This window comes from Naegleria gruberi (genome assembly GCF_000004985.1).
Source record: "Naegleria gruberi genomic scaffold NAEGRscaffold_29, whole genome shotgun sequence".
NCBI classification, from domain to species: domain Eukaryota; phylum Heterolobosea; class Eutetramitea; order Acrasida; family Naegleriidae; genus Naegleria; species Naegleria gruberi.
Window position 1 is genome coordinate 3,124 of NW_003163298.1, and position 14,802 is coordinate 17,925.

General features: G+C 34.4%; 8 protein-coding genes across 8 annotated transcripts; 4 read left to right on the forward strand and 4 right to left on the reverse strand.

Annotated features, from left to right (window-relative positions):
- Positions 1 to 46: 46 nt before the first annotated feature.
- NAEGRDRAFT_68479 (uncharacterized protein) lies at positions 47 to 379 on the forward strand (the record flags this gene model as incomplete). The annotated part of the gene is made up of 1 exon (XM_002676115.1): positions 47 to 379. One exon carries the CDS (start codon positions 47 to 49, stop codon positions 377 to 379), a length of 333 nt encoding a protein of 110 aa, XP_002676161.1.
- Positions 380 to 2,231: 1,852 nt separating this feature from the next.
- Positions 2,232 to 3,836, reverse strand: NAEGRDRAFT_68480 (uncharacterized protein; the record flags this gene model as incomplete). Its single annotated transcript, XM_002676191.1, has 1 exon — positions 2,232 to 3,836. One exon carries the CDS (start codon positions 3,834 to 3,836, stop codon positions 2,232 to 2,234), a length of 1,605 nt encoding a protein of 534 aa, XP_002676237.1.
- A 508-nt stretch (positions 3,837 to 4,344) lies between these two features.
- On the forward strand, positions 4,345 to 7,232 carry NAEGRDRAFT_80027 (uncharacterized protein; the record flags this gene model as incomplete). Its single annotated transcript, XM_002676116.1, has 2 exons — positions 4,345 to 5,468; positions 5,511 to 7,232. 2 exons carry the CDS (start codon positions 4,345 to 4,347, stop codon positions 6,100 to 6,102), a joined length of 1,716 nt encoding a protein of 571 aa, XP_002676162.1. The 3' UTR covers positions 6,103 to 7,232.
- Positions 7,233 to 8,614: 1,382 nt separating this feature from the next.
- On the forward strand, positions 8,615 to 8,959 carry NAEGRDRAFT_68483 (uncharacterized protein; the record flags this gene model as incomplete). Its single annotated transcript, XM_002676117.1, has 1 exon — positions 8,615 to 8,959. The coding sequence occupies one exon, from the start codon at positions 8,615 to 8,617 to the stop codon at positions 8,957 to 8,959; it is 345 nt and encodes a 114-aa protein (XP_002676163.1).
- Positions 8,960 to 9,043: 84 nt separating this feature from the next.
- NAEGRDRAFT_68484 (uncharacterized protein) lies at positions 9,044 to 10,669 on the reverse strand (the record flags this gene model as incomplete). Its single annotated transcript, XM_002676192.1, has 2 exons — positions 9,044 to 10,260; positions 10,336 to 10,669. The coding sequence occupies 2 exons, from the start codon at positions 10,667 to 10,669 to the stop codon at positions 9,044 to 9,046; spliced, it is 1,551 nt and encodes a 516-aa protein (XP_002676238.1).
- A 567-nt stretch (positions 10,670 to 11,236) lies between these two features.
- Positions 11,237 to 12,217, reverse strand: NAEGRDRAFT_68485 (uncharacterized protein; the record flags this gene model as incomplete). Its single annotated transcript, XM_002676193.1, has 1 exon — positions 11,237 to 12,217. One exon carries the CDS (start codon positions 12,215 to 12,217, stop codon positions 11,237 to 11,239), a length of 981 nt encoding a protein of 326 aa, XP_002676239.1.
- A 388-nt stretch (positions 12,218 to 12,605) lies between these two features.
- On the reverse strand, positions 12,606 to 13,394 carry NAEGRDRAFT_68486 (uncharacterized protein; the record flags this gene model as incomplete). The annotated part of the gene is made up of 1 exon (XM_002676194.1): positions 12,606 to 13,394. One exon carries the CDS (start codon positions 13,392 to 13,394, stop codon positions 12,606 to 12,608), a length of 789 nt encoding a protein of 262 aa, XP_002676240.1.
- Positions 13,395 to 13,610: 216 nt separating this feature from the next.
- Positions 13,611 to 14,783, forward strand: NAEGRDRAFT_68487 (GCN5-related N-acetyltransferase; the record flags this gene model as incomplete). The annotated part of the gene is made up of 1 exon (XM_002676118.1): positions 13,611 to 14,783. The coding sequence occupies one exon, from the start codon at positions 13,611 to 13,613 to the stop codon at positions 14,781 to 14,783; it is 1,173 nt and encodes a 390-aa protein (XP_002676164.1).
- Between the last annotated feature and the right edge of the window lie 19 nt (positions 14,784 to 14,802).

The window sequence follows — 14,802 nt, forward strand, 5'->3', positions numbered from 1 at the left end:
ATTAACATATATAAGATCCAAGATTTAAATATTGGCCATTAATAAAATGGTAATGGGTTTTCGCCATACCCAAACCCAAACCCAAACCCACACACAAGGGATTTGGATCGAGGATTTTCCATCCCTTCACTACATTCTATCTAAGTCATTTTACAAAAAATCATATAGAAAGCTCAGCAAGTACATTGACACCTATGGAAGAAAGAGAAGAGGATGGAAGAGATTTGGAAAGAAGAGAATTATCAGAAAGAAGATTGATGTTTATGGAAAGAAGAGAAGATTTAATAAGAGAAGAATTGACACTTACAGAAAGAAGAATAGAAAGAATAGAAGAGGTGACAAGAAGAATAAGAAAGTTGATATTTACAAGCGTAAATAATTGAAACAGAAATCAATTTCTTTAAAAAGTCTAAATTTTTGAATCAATTTTGCTTTTAATAATTATTTAACATTAGAATAAAGTTGTGAGTCTCCATAAAATTAAGTTTGTTATTTCATTTGTAAAACAATTAAGACGGGAAGCCTGCCAGGAATATGGCGACAATCCCGCTACAGTCTTTGACTGTATGAACAGTGAAGGCAACGAATCTATTGATTGTTGGTTCAGTAAGTTTGTTGTTCAAAATAAAGTCATTGATCACCATCTATTTATCACTTTTGAATTTGATCTATTTAGAAAGAGAAACTTGTGGTTGATCAATAAACATTCGGCAATATATAAAAAAATGAAATTTCTCTGTCCAAGTTGAGTTTCACATATTGCTTAGATTAAAAAAAGACTACAGCACCACAGGTTCCCAAGTTGTCTCCAACCTCAGTACTGATGTGGCTCGACAATGCGGCCGTAGCCATGCATCTTATCAAAATGTGAAAGACAAATCAAATTCATACAACTCTTTGCTGGAAATATGATGGTAAAATTTGGTTGTTGGGAGAATTGTTGGATATCTTGGAAAACTTTTGGAGTGAAACAATGAGATGAATAGTAATGTTAGATAACATCCAAGTGATGTATTTATTATTGTCCTGATGAAGATTTATCAAGTAAATAATGAATGAATAATGTTTGGAAGCATGTGAAAATTCAACTTTATCATCTCTGGAAAATAATCGAAAAACATTGGCAAAACATTCTTTATGATGTGGTACAATAACAAATCTTGTGCCTCTTGAAATTGAACAAATTTACCAAATGGTGTTTTTCACTTTGATGAAATTAAATTTTACTTTATCTTCTCCAACTCTACATGTGCTTGATGGAAAGTTTTGAAACTTTCTGAGGTGATGTTAATGAACATTTAGAACATTCCTATCGTGTTCTTATTGTCTTGTCTGATGTTTTTCATGATGAAAATATTAAAATTAATAAATTGATGAAATTCTATTTCAAGTAAAAGAATGGCATCCATTTTCTTGTTATATTTCTGATGATTATCATCCAATAAAGTGAGTTTTACTTCTCCAATTGAACAAGACTCGCCATCAATTTAATCATTGCCTTTTAAAATTTGAAATTCATGTTGAAATTTAATAAAATTAATTTCTATACATTCCAAATGATCGTATCATGTTGTGTTGAAAATGGTTTTGGAAGTGATGAAGAATTGTTTTTGAAAATCATCCATGATGAAACACGTTGCGAATTTGATGAAATTTTTCTTGTTTAATATTTTTTTAAAATCATCAAATTTCACTCATCACTTTTCTTTCCATATCAAAAAGTCATCAAATATTTTGATGTAAAGAATTAAAGATGAAAAAATTGAGAAAGCCAAGTAATAATCTAGATGAGCATTAATTTCATTGAATGAGCTTACTTAAGAGAGCCACAATAGGATTAAAAATTGTCATCACAACATCGGTCTCATCAACAAAATCATCAACAAAATCATCATCGAGATGAAAGTATTCACATGGAAATGGATGTTTTTCTATTTTCCTTCCGTATTCATTTCTACTTTAAAGAGAGCAAACATTATGGAGTTATGGAAGATTGTGTAGACAGTGAAAGGGAGTGATAATCTTGTTTTCAACGAATTTTACTCTATTGATACTATCTATTATAATAATAACCTGATGAAAATATTAATGATCATCCTTGTGGTATTATCAACAATAAGTTGTTGTAGAAGACTTGATAAATTTCTAAATAATTTAATAGAATCAAACATGACTGGGATGACAAATTTAACCAATTTTAATATTGGATTGATATTTACTTTGGTTTTTAATTAAACATTATAGGGTTTAGGAACATTTGATGCTTCGAAAAAGTAATTGTATGTATTTGCTGCATCAACACCCAATTGATAATTGGTGTTTTTGCCTGTAGCCCAAATAGAGGAAGTACTTGATGATGGAATGAGGAAAGTTCCAGAATCTCCACAAATAATTTCTGGAAAAGTTCGATCTCCCAATACAGCAACCTTATAGAATTGAGTAAGATCTTCACCATAGTAGGATCCAATGACATATACATTATCCTTAAAGTCAGTGACATAGGTTGTGGTTTTACTTGGAGAGAGGCAAACATTTCTAATCATGAATGGAGTTGGAACTTTTGCTGGCATATGGTAAGGAACTATTTTAGATTCTCTTCCCAATCTAAAATCACCAGTTCCCCATGAGTAGAGTTTTCCTTCAGTTGACAATGCCATGAAATATTGAGATCCTCCAAGAATTTTAACAAATTTAACATCTGATGAAACTTGTTTCCAAGTGAATACTGGAGATCCAGTTCCTGTTGAAGCACCTGGGATTCTTGATGTTGTTGTTAAATCTCCTAATTGACCAAGAGAGTTATCACCTGTACAGTAAATCAAGCTATTAATATTAGAAATGAAACAAATAGATTTTGGAACTGAGGTCAATGTTGCAATAGCTACATCCACAACACCATGGTTCAACCCATCTACAATTGTAGACAATACTCTTGGTCTAGTCCAATGCTCAACTATGGCAGTATATTCAAAAGCTCCCATAAATAATAATCTACCATCAGTTGTAATCATATAGCATCCATAGAAATTATCATTACACTTAATTTTCTTAATAACTGGAGAAGGAATAACAGCACCAAAATCTGGGTTTTTCATAATATTGATTGTACCAGCCACATTTGCTCCAAGAGTGTTATCGTAATTATATCCCCAGCCCCAAACTTGTCCATCAGAAGTTAAAATTACAAAGTTATAGGTAGCCACAGCTTGTACATCCACAACTGTCTTTCCAGCAATTGGAGACATGTCAACAAATCCCACTGTTTTAATAACTCTTGCAGTCAAGTCGGCAGAATTAAAACCAGCATTTCTGTATGTAGTTTCAAATTTTCCAATAAATAATAAAGTATTGTTGGCCAATAAAGCAACAGTTCCCATTTCAGTGGAGGCAAATCTATTCATTCTTATTCCATTATTGTATTGTGCAATAATTTGAGTATCAAGTACCTTGATAGATTCTAGAATAATCTTCTTTTTCAATTGTAAAGTGTTGGTGTAATTTACCATTTCTTGATATTGAAGACTGAAGGATGATGCAAATTGATCCACATCCTGAGCAGTCACTCCATCAATTTTTGTGATAAAGTCCTTTCCAGCAGCATCTTGTGCAAAGGAGAGTTGAGAGGCCAAATCCCTCGATGTAATAGCTTCTGCAAGATCTGAATTAATAGTGTCCAAATAGGTTGAGATTAAATCCCTCTTTTTGAACAATTCCTCCACTTGCAATTGTTGATTCTTTGAAAAAACCAAATTGACAGGATCGGCACCTTCAACAAATACCAATATTGTACATATTAAGACAGCAATCAACATGCTCACCACTTGTACTCTTTTCATTGTGATGATGATATATGGTCAGTAATTTTTTTAGGGATGATGGAATATAAAGGATTGGGGAGGAGATGAGAGGCACAAACAAACGCTCAAGATTTGGCCTCTTCTTTTGGAAAGACGCATCATATCATAGTGGTTATTAGTGCAAGTGAAATCTTCAACAAGGGCTTCCCAGATAACACACTGAATGGCTTTGTTGTGTGCTGTGCTGTGCTGCAACTATTGCACAATCTTCCACTTCAATAGGGCAACCGTTGTTGTTTGTACTCTCGTATACAGCTGGATCACTATTAAGGAAATATTATTTACTGGAATGATTACCTTGAGCGAAACAGCATGGCTTTTTGTGTCAACACCAAATAGCCTCATTATCCTTAATATGCACGCGCGTTGGCAATCTTTCAACATGCAACAACGCATCTTGATCTTCCTCATCAGTGGTTCTTTTTTCCTTCTCCTCTCGAATGGCTTGCTTATTCATCAGCTTTATATCATTAAAAAAAACCAAAAGATGTTCTCCAATAGGAATGAATCACATGTCGTCTCGTACACAATAGTGGCCATGTGGATTGCAATGGTGGTGGGATGTTGTGCCTCTCTAGTGATGGCCGCCTCACCTACTGAATTAATTGTTAGTAAGCAGGCCATTCAATCACAACTTGCAGCTTTGCAAAAACAATTAACGGATGTTAGATTGGCAAAATATACCTTGTCAGGATTGAAGGAAGCAACTGGAATTATTTCATCAAATTCCATTTCTGTCAATGGTGTATCATCTTTGGATGTGGATTCCCTTGGAGCAGAAGTTTCTGATCAATATCAAGAATTGGAAAGACATGAAAGATCTGTGTTATTGAAAATGGCAGTTGTTCAAAGAAGTCTTGAAGTTATTACTGTCAATATATCCATGTCTGGATATAATCCAATGCTAAAGAGAATTGCTTCAAACATATATGGAACAACATACATTGCACCAAATGGAAGTTTATTTTATTATGGCGCAATCAATTCTGCTCTTCTAAATGGAAGACCTGGATACGTTTCTGGTTCATATATTCAAACTTATCCAACTGCTGTTGACATGTCTCCTTTGGGAGGTGATGTTGTAACTCAAGTTTATGGAGGAAGATCATACTTTTATGCGGTAACCTCTAAGGGAGACGTATGGCATTGGGGAGGAAATGATGGCACCATTGGTTCAATCTGTTCTTGTGGTCCACAGGCATCAGCTGGTTCTTCATATGTATTGAGAAAACTTGATTTTGGACTTATTGGTAAGGCCGTTATGTCAAAGAAAATTGTTTGTGATCAATCAATTGATAACAACTACGGTCAGTATGGAACCTTTGATTGTTTCATGCTTTCAATGGAAGGGGAGCTTTACTTTATGGGTGTGTGGGTTTTCGACGGTAATAGTGGTTGGTCAATTAGATCAACGTACAATTCAAACAAGGTCAGAAAGTTAAAGATTCAAATTAATGGTGTTGAAAAATTCGCATCTGACTTGGCTGTATCTCAAACAGCTGTTCCGGCTTATTCTGCTATTGCTGGAGGAATTCTTAGAAATGGTGCTGCTATCTGTGTTATTGACAGAGACAATGCAACCAATATTTATTGCACAGGTGATAACAACGGGTAAGTACTTCTTTTTCAGTATGATTTTAATCATTTATTTAGTGGTCAATTTGGAGATGGTTCAATTGCTCCAACAAATATTCCATTGACTTTGGATATTGCGTCTACAAGTTGGGTCGTGGCCAAGACGCAAGCATCGTCTTCAGGTGAGATTTTCTCTCAAATTTATGGAGCCTTGAAAACTCTGTATGCTGTTGGTGCTACAGGTAAGGTTCACTCATGGGGATCAACTGGTACATTGTTGGCAAGAGTTGCTACCGAATCAAATGCCAAGATTGGTAGAACAACCTTCTCCAGCTATTTTTCAGTCTCAAAGATTTGCACCTCTCCTGCAACAGACATTGTCTTTTTGGTTAGTTCTGCAAATAATGAGGTATATGTTTTGGGAGCTCTGAATGGAGACAATTTTGACTATCCTTATCAACCACAAGCATTCAAGGGAAAGCAATTTGTTGATTGTGAAGTCAATGAAAATAATGTGTTTGTCCTCTTTGCTAATGGACAAGTATATGCAAAGGGTAGAAATGATGCTGCACACTTAATGGTTGGTTTCACAACACCTTCAGTTACTGGTAATCTAATGGGATTAGTCTACCCATTGACTGAATCATTCATTCCTGTATACTATCAATAAACCAAAAAGCAACTTTGATACAAAGTCCTTTCGCTGTATTATCATACTGTAATCATGCACCAAAATAAGTCCATTCCCAAAGGATCAAAACACCCATTCTGTCCATTCATTACTGGACTGTAGTGTTCAATACGAATTTGTAGAGATGCATCCTTAACTGAACTGTTACACAACAATATCTTTGCTTAGCAACAATGATAATATTGATCAACGCGGAGATTGTCTTCGTCCTAGCATCAAATCATAAAAAAGACTATTGTTAAACAATGATTTGGACACCACTACGCATCAATTTCACTTCATCATTATCATCATTAAGGAATATGAATACATCAAATATCGGTAATAACAATAGAGGAAAAGGAATACAACTCACACTAGCTCTCCTCAGCCTCATTGTTCTATTAACCTTATTATTTTGTAATAACATAATTAGTTGCCAAAAACTTCCTTCCCCAACCGATTACTTTTCCAAAATTCTGCCAAATGTTCTCAAGGACAATAAGAAAACTCTCTCTGCACAAAGAGCTAAGCGTATTGATGAACTATCAAAACTAGCAACAAATTATTTGGAAATGGAAGAAATGTTAGAAATTGAGGAAAAGATGCAAATTTCCCAATCGGCCATTCAAGCAAGAAAGACCAAAATTTTCAATATTGCCACTCTTATCAATACATTGACCAATGAAGTTCAATTAATTGATAGTTATTGCGAAAATAGACTTGGACAAAACTGCGAAATTCCAACATGTTTTGGAAAATACAAAGATGGTGTTCAAGTGGTTTGTGGAGGAAATGGTAAATGTACTGATGTCGACACTTGTCAATGTGATAAGGGATACTCAGGAATTGAATGTACATATTATAAATGTTATGGAATAATCTCCTCTGACTCTTCCGTTTGTTCAGGAAATGGAGTTTGTGTTTCATCTGACATTTGTAATTGTAGAAAGGGCTTCTTTGGTGGTAATTGTAGTCAAACAGAGTTCACTGGATACATTATGTATTCAAATGGTAAGAATAGACTGACTGGTACCAATAGTGTTCCAAAAACATGTAGAGAATATTATCTTAATTATAGAGAGATGTGCGGCATGTTAATGTGGTACATCAAACATTATGAATTTCAGCTTTTTTTTTGTGTGTATTAATTCATTTCGAATATTCAGCAACATTTCGCATATTCAACAGCATAATAAATGTGCGCACTCCATTTTAAACGAAAAACAAGACTTTAGAATGGAAGAAAAGATTCTGAAATTCAGAATGTATTTTGCATGAAACCAATGGCCTGAATAAAGATTCTGAATGATGGAACAAAGATAATAAATGAATGCTAAAAGCTTCTGAATGAACGTCTATTCAGATTTCCCCAATAGTCAACACCTTTTTCTTTACCTACAACGATGGTAGCATGAAATAACTGGTTTATGTTATTAGGAACCTTAGAAAACATAAGTCAAAGTTTTTAATAAGTCAAAAATTGATTCAAAAATTATGTGTTTGTTGGACTCGGTCTTTAATTTTTGTTTTACGACACCTCACCACATGAGACTTTAATTAATATATGTAAACAGTGATTTCAATATACCATGAAATAATCACAGATTCAGTCCTTTTTGTTGTGGAGATAGAAATCAGCGCTTGAATGAATTTTTTTTAATACTTATTTTTTCCAGGTAATATTTCATTCTTTTAATAGAACAGCATTATTTCATAACCAGACCATTTTCATTGTTAGAAATTCTGTAATATGGAGCAATACTAAACATTTTATGAATTGTGTGATCTTCAAAGCTTTTAATCATTTTTTGGATGACTTTAAAAGCATGGGCTCCGAGTTTAACAAATTTGCCTAGAAAAAGAAAAAGAAACTTGACCTAAATAATAGATAAGGTTCCGCTCTTTTTACTATAATGTTTCAATATGTGAATGTTTCATAATGTTTTTATTACATATATTTGATTATATCTGTGAAATATTAACCTATACCATGCTCTCATTACGATGATGTAAACTGAGCTTCTCGATCCCAGTTTTTTATGTTATTTTTTTGGCGGGGTTTTTTCACTCTTTAATTCATTGTCCATTAGTTATTTAAATTGAGGTTTTTATGAATCAATCAGATAGATTATGAAGCCAATTAACGCAAATATGTTGATCAGGAAAAATCAGCTCTTTATTACATTAATTGGATCTCTTTAAAGTCACAGGCTCCATTACTTAAAAAATACCGTTAAATAAGGAGTACAAAGATTTCGCATGGATACACAAATAGTTTAGAATAAACCACCAATTTAAAAAAAAATAACATCATTCTAATCTGAACACACAGCAACATCTCGCATATTCAAAAACATTCCGAATATCCAATTACACTTCGTATATTCAAAAACATTCCGACTACACAACAACATAAAAAAGTAGGATATCACTCTATAACACTGCATTATCTGGCAATGGATTGTATGTTGTAAAGCCAAAGGATAGAGAGATTACTGTGTATTGTAATATGAATGATGGAGGTTGGACTCTATTGAATGAAATTTTGTACTTGGAATCTCTCCTTAGCTCTATTCCTCTCCCTAGTGCTAGTAATCTTCTCTCTGCTGATTTGACAACTTATACACAAAAACCAATAAGATTGACAAGTGTCATTTCATCCAACTTATTGAAAGATTTTAAGGGAAGTTTCAATACTGTCAAGGCTGGTTTTGGGTTGAGATGTAGTGTGGGAGCTGATGATCCAACCATGGATCCTGTTCTGAACTATTTGTGCCAAATCAATAATAGAAATGGATTGAATACTTATGTTGCTGCTACCTTTAGTTCATATGTAAAATATTGGCTTTATTAAAAATCAAGATATTTGCAATATTTAAATAACATGAAATATCTAATTGCTAAAAAGCAATAGCTGACCAATACCATATTTATTTTGTTACAAATAAAGGAAGGACAAGATGATCAAAACTAAAACAATTAAAACGTTTGGAAGACGAACCAATTGAGCATCATTGACATTTCTTGAAGTAATAGCATCAGGAGTAGTAGTGGAATTTGAGTTTGTGTTTGAATTGGAATGAGAAGAAACTGCTGGTTTTGGTGAAGAAGTAACTGGGCTAGGCACTTCAACCTTTAACATTTGAACTGAAACAGTTGATTCCTGATTGACTCCACTAATTGCTGAAATACTTCCCCAACAATAAGAAGATGGCCAAGCAAATACGTAACTTTGTCCATTATTCAAATTTCCAGTATCAATATTTGAAAGATTTCTACAAGCCAAATTCAAATACAATCTAAACTGTCCTCCTCCAGTAGTAACAGCTGTAATATTATACAATTGACCAGCAACTGTTTTGGCCCATGAAACTGGTGTATATCCATTTCCATTTCCATTATTCTGAACTGTTCTCACAGTTCTGTTTGAAAAGACTACTGCTTGTCTCCATGTATCGAAATATCCAGCAGGTCCTCCAGAACCAACTAACCAAGGACCTCTCATGGAAAGTAAATTCTGATTTCTATTAAAATCAATCAACTTGTCCTCACCATTCAAATATCCTGAACAAGATTTGAGAGGTCTGAGAGCAGCTCTAATGAGTTGCAATTCGTATGCAGCTTGATTACTCCAACCATTTGGATGCAATGTGTAATTACTTCCAATTTCAACGAAAATGGCATAAGGTGTGCCAGTATTACGATCAGTGACATAGGCACCGTAAGTTTTCAAAGTTTCTGCAATTTTTCTCAATTTTGGAATAGTAAGTTGGGCAGAAACGTTAAATGTGGAAGGAAGCATCAATAAACTACCTTCTGGAATAGATCCATAATTGCTTTGATAATCAATGTCAGATACAGTGGCTGGCCAAACGTAAGGTGGATTATTGGACAAACCATTGTGAGTCATGGAAAGAGTCAATGCATGTCTATATTGAGAATCGCCATCATCCACTTCATGTTTTCTAATCAATCCTGCAGAACTTGCAACCCCTGTGGCTCTGGCTCCTTGATAGAATTGAGCTGGATTTCCCCATCCAGAACCATCGAGAGCTGTCCATGAATAGAGAGTAGTACACCATGTTCCATTTACTTTGACTAATTGCCAGAATGAGTGAATAACGTTTGAAATTGGATCAAAAATTTCACAGTGACCTATTTCCAAAAATACCAAATTTGACACATGTCAAAAAAAACTCATTACTTTGACAAGAATGAAAATAAACTTACCATCACTTCCGCTAGCTGGTAAAGTATTGGCTGGCCATCTTGGAATTGTAATATTTGGAGCAAATCCACCAATATCTGGTACGCCAATTCCCGAACTAGATGAACCATAAACTGTAAGTGGAGAATCAGTTTTTGAGGAAACGAAAACTCCAGTAGAAAAAATTCCTTCGGCGACTGTTGGGACAAAGTTCATTGTTGATATTGGAATAGTTTTGGTATCGTCTAAAACTGGGTTGACTGGACGACTATTCCAAGGAGAGCTTGCAGAGAATGGTCTGTAAACGCTTCCAAAGGGATAAGCCGATTGGAGGCATGTTGCATGTTGAGAAAACATGTCTAATGAGAACAGTGTCAATTGTCAAAGCAAATGAAAACTTACAAATTACTGACAGCAACAGCAGAACAGATAATTTAACTGTGAATTGTTTATTCATGGCTGTGTTTGTTTTTTTTGATGTTTCGTTCTAGTAGGCAAAAAATGGCAGTGGTTTACTGCTGGATAAAATGAAAGTATTTGTTATTCTAGCGACATTGTTTTCGAATAGGTCATTTTGAAAGGTTCTGTGTAACACAGTTGATGAATTAGTAGAAGAAAATACAAGTTTAGTTTGGCTGAGGTTTGGAAAAGGAAGTGCAAGCGAAATAGGGTCCCAACTGGAAGTTTCGAATAGAAAATTTTAGCTATGCCAATCAAAAATCAACAAAATAGTTTAATACAATGGAACAGCTGTTTCTCAACAAACACATTCAGACTGGAAGTCTAACCGTTAAATTTTGTAATGACAATATCATCTACTAATCAATTAAGTCCAAGTGTACCTCGTTCAAGAGAAAGTTTACAATACATTTATTTGAAAAGTAATGAAAGCTTGAATTATTTTATTAAGAATGTTCTTAAGGTTTATCTGATGAAATATTGGAAGAAACTGACAAATTTACCTGGAGTGGAAAATCCATCAACGGTACACAACTTTTTCATTGTCCTTTCATGATAATCATCAGGATCATATGAAATTGCACATTCATCACCAACCATTGACTTGACTTGATTAGCCAACTTGATCAATGATCTAAATTCAATTGATTCCACAAGATCTGGAGTGATAGGGGTAATTGGTTGCTTGAAAGGAGTCTCATGATTTTGAATTCCATTCAAATAAATCCATCCTCCCTTACTCATATCACAATACACTGGAAATGCTGGGAATTCAGCAGAGGGTTTTACAATATACAATCCATTTCCTGTCTTTCCAACATAAAAATTGGTCAAATACTCTCTACATGTAGTTGGGATATAGTTCGAAACAGAGGTGAGACTTTTCACAATAGATCCATCATACCATTGAGTTTCATTGATTGAGAATAAATTTTCAGAGGCCATTTCCTCAGGTTTACACGACTTTCCAGAATTAAGATCAAAACAAATGCACTTAGTACCTGGTACATAGTTAAATTGTGTTTGATCTGCTAATAAATCAGCACCATTTCTTCTCTGAGAAAGTACAGCAATGGAAGATCCGATAATTTGTTGTTTCATCAATAAATCTTGTTCTTGTCGGATGAGGGAAATTAAATCGCTAGTAGCCTTGTCCATGATGGATTGTAATTGAACCTTATCAATATTTAAATTATCAACATAGGGAGTAATGATATCGTTTGCATCCCTTAATGCCATCACATTTTGTTTCATAATTCTGATATTATCCAATTGATCATCCAATTTATTCTTATACAATTTCATCATTGATAATCTATCTGGTTGATCATTATCTTGAAATATACTACCTTGTCCAAAACAACATGTAACTCCCAACAATGATATAACAATAAAAAGGTAGAGAAATTCCACCGAGTGATGATGATGATTGAAGAGTTTGTTCATTTTGTGTGAGTGATGAGAGAAGTTATAGTCGTTCCTTCTCCTTCCACTTGCTTGATTTCCAGGTGGAAGATATCAGTTGGGTTGAACCTTATTGTTGTGTTGGCTACTGAAAGAGCCATTCAATAATGGAGATAATCTACAATGCCCAAAAGGAGTAGATTTCCATCGTAATTAAGGAATTGGATTTAAGGATACGGTTATCTAAGAACGATAATGCGCAGCCTTTCCCGAAGATATTACTTGCACATTCATTGATACAGTGCAGTATATAATGGACTTTTGAGTAAGCCAAACCACTAACAGCAAATCTGCCTTAAAAGGCGTATACAACCTGAGAGAATTTTTATACAATTTTTATACAACCAAAGTGGTTTGAATTGTCTTTGAATTAGAAGGAAAAGCTCAGGTAGCTTAGTGAGCCAAAGTCATATTGACGAAAGAGAACCTTTCCACTTGTTTCATCTTGAGCCATTCCCATGACTATGAAGAGGGGAAGGAAATGTTCACTTCTAGGAATTGCCAATTGATGATGAGGAGCATGCTCACGGTATGAGAAGAGTTCTTTCAAATTCCATTGTGAAATCTTGTCAATTAGCCAATTGTCAAATTCTTCGGCCCATCTTTCAGTTTTTTTCTTTTTAGAATTGGTTTCCAATAGATTGTGAACAGTGCCACCACTTGCAATTACTAATATTTCCATTTCACTCAATTCTTTCAATGCTTTACCTATTTTGAAATGAGTTTCGGCTGAACTTGTTGGGTCAATCGAGCATTGAACTATTGGAATATTAGAATCTGGAAACATTAGTCCCAAAACAACCCAACTCCCATGATCAAGTCCTCTATCATACTCCCTTCTTGTTTTTATCCCATTTTGATTCAATTTAGTTTCGACTAATTGTGCAGTTTCGGGCGAACCTTTAGCAGGATACGAAACATGACTCAATTTTGAAAATCCTTGAAAGTCATGCATTGTTTTATATTCATTTTCATGGAATGAAATGGACACACCTCTATTCTCAATGGATTCTTCCCAATGAGCTGTGAATATGACAATGGCTTTTGGATGGATTTGTGTGGACAGAGTGGAGAGAAATATGGACATGTTGTGCAGGGGTTGAGCTATGAGGTTGGGAGAACCATGACCTATGAAGAGTGGAGCAATTCTTGAAGGCATTATTGTTGTCAGTTGTTGAGTTTGATTTTTTTGATGTTTGGCAGGATGAATTTTTCTTTTTGAAATGTTGTAAAAAAATCAAAATTGGTTTTTCGGATTCTATTGGATGATGAAACCATCCCGAGAGCAAGCACTAATTTTGTTAAATATATTATCAATATTTTTGTAAACGCAACATTTATTAAAAATTATTTAAAAATAAATATTAAAAAAATCATGAAGAGCCAAACTTCCGAATCAACTCCAATCATCACCTTCTCATTCCTATCGACAGAATCCGATCTGGACAAGTGGCTTGATTTTGTCCACTCGATTTTCCGACCAAAAGCCACGAGAGAATATTTCCTTGCTCATCACCTCAATGATCCCAAGGCAAAAGCTTCCGATATTGTGATTGCTAAATTAGACAATGAAATTGTGGGTACAGTGAAGGTTTTTCATCGATCCATACAGGTACTTGACTCAACAAATGGAAAACAAGGTGAAAAAGTAGTAAATAATAATGAAGAAATTAATAATGATGAAGAATTAGAAAAGCCGAGCATCGGAATGTGTTCATGTAAGGGAATTGGAGAGGTTGGTACGAGAAGTGATTTTAGAGGAAGGGGCATTGCTTCTTCCTTGTTGAATTTGCAGGTGGACAAGATGAAAAGCAATCATGATAATGATGCAATAATATTATCATCATTACATGCCTCCACTGATGCCTCTAAACTGTATGGAAAACTAGGATGGAGTGCCATTCCTTTACATTTCTCAAAATTGAAATTTGCATTGAGTAAGCCAACATGTTCAGCACAAGTGGGAAATAAGGTGGTGAGAATTGAAGTGACCAATTTCAAGAATGAAAATCTTCATGTATTGTATGAAAATTATTGTAGATATTTTGGATTTTTAGGGGTGGAAATTAGATCGGAGGAGTATTGGAATCGATGGGTTGTTCACGAATCGAAAACCCATCAATGTAATTCGTATGCTCTCTACGAAAATGATGAGTTGAAGGCTTATATCATTGTTGGGCCTGATGACAAGAATGAGTGTTTGAAAGTGAAGGAGTTTATTTGTGATTATTCTGAAAACTCTGAGAAACGTCTGGAATATTTCTTTAAACTGATAGACCATGCTCAATCTGAAACTATTGTGGAATTGTCACAAATTTCGGCTATTCTGCCTCGACCAGTTGCCAAGTTTGTTTTTAACCTTTCTGGAAAAATAGGACAATCTTTGCAAGGTCTTACTCATGCAGGAATATTGGAAGAATATCAAGAATTTTGGTGGACAGATAATGGATACATGTACAACCTTGTGAAGAAACCACACGAAAAAAGTACCTTGACTGATTTAATTGAGGAGGAAAAGCATGTCGTGTGGAAAACTGATGGATTTTAAATGAATAATATACAAATTT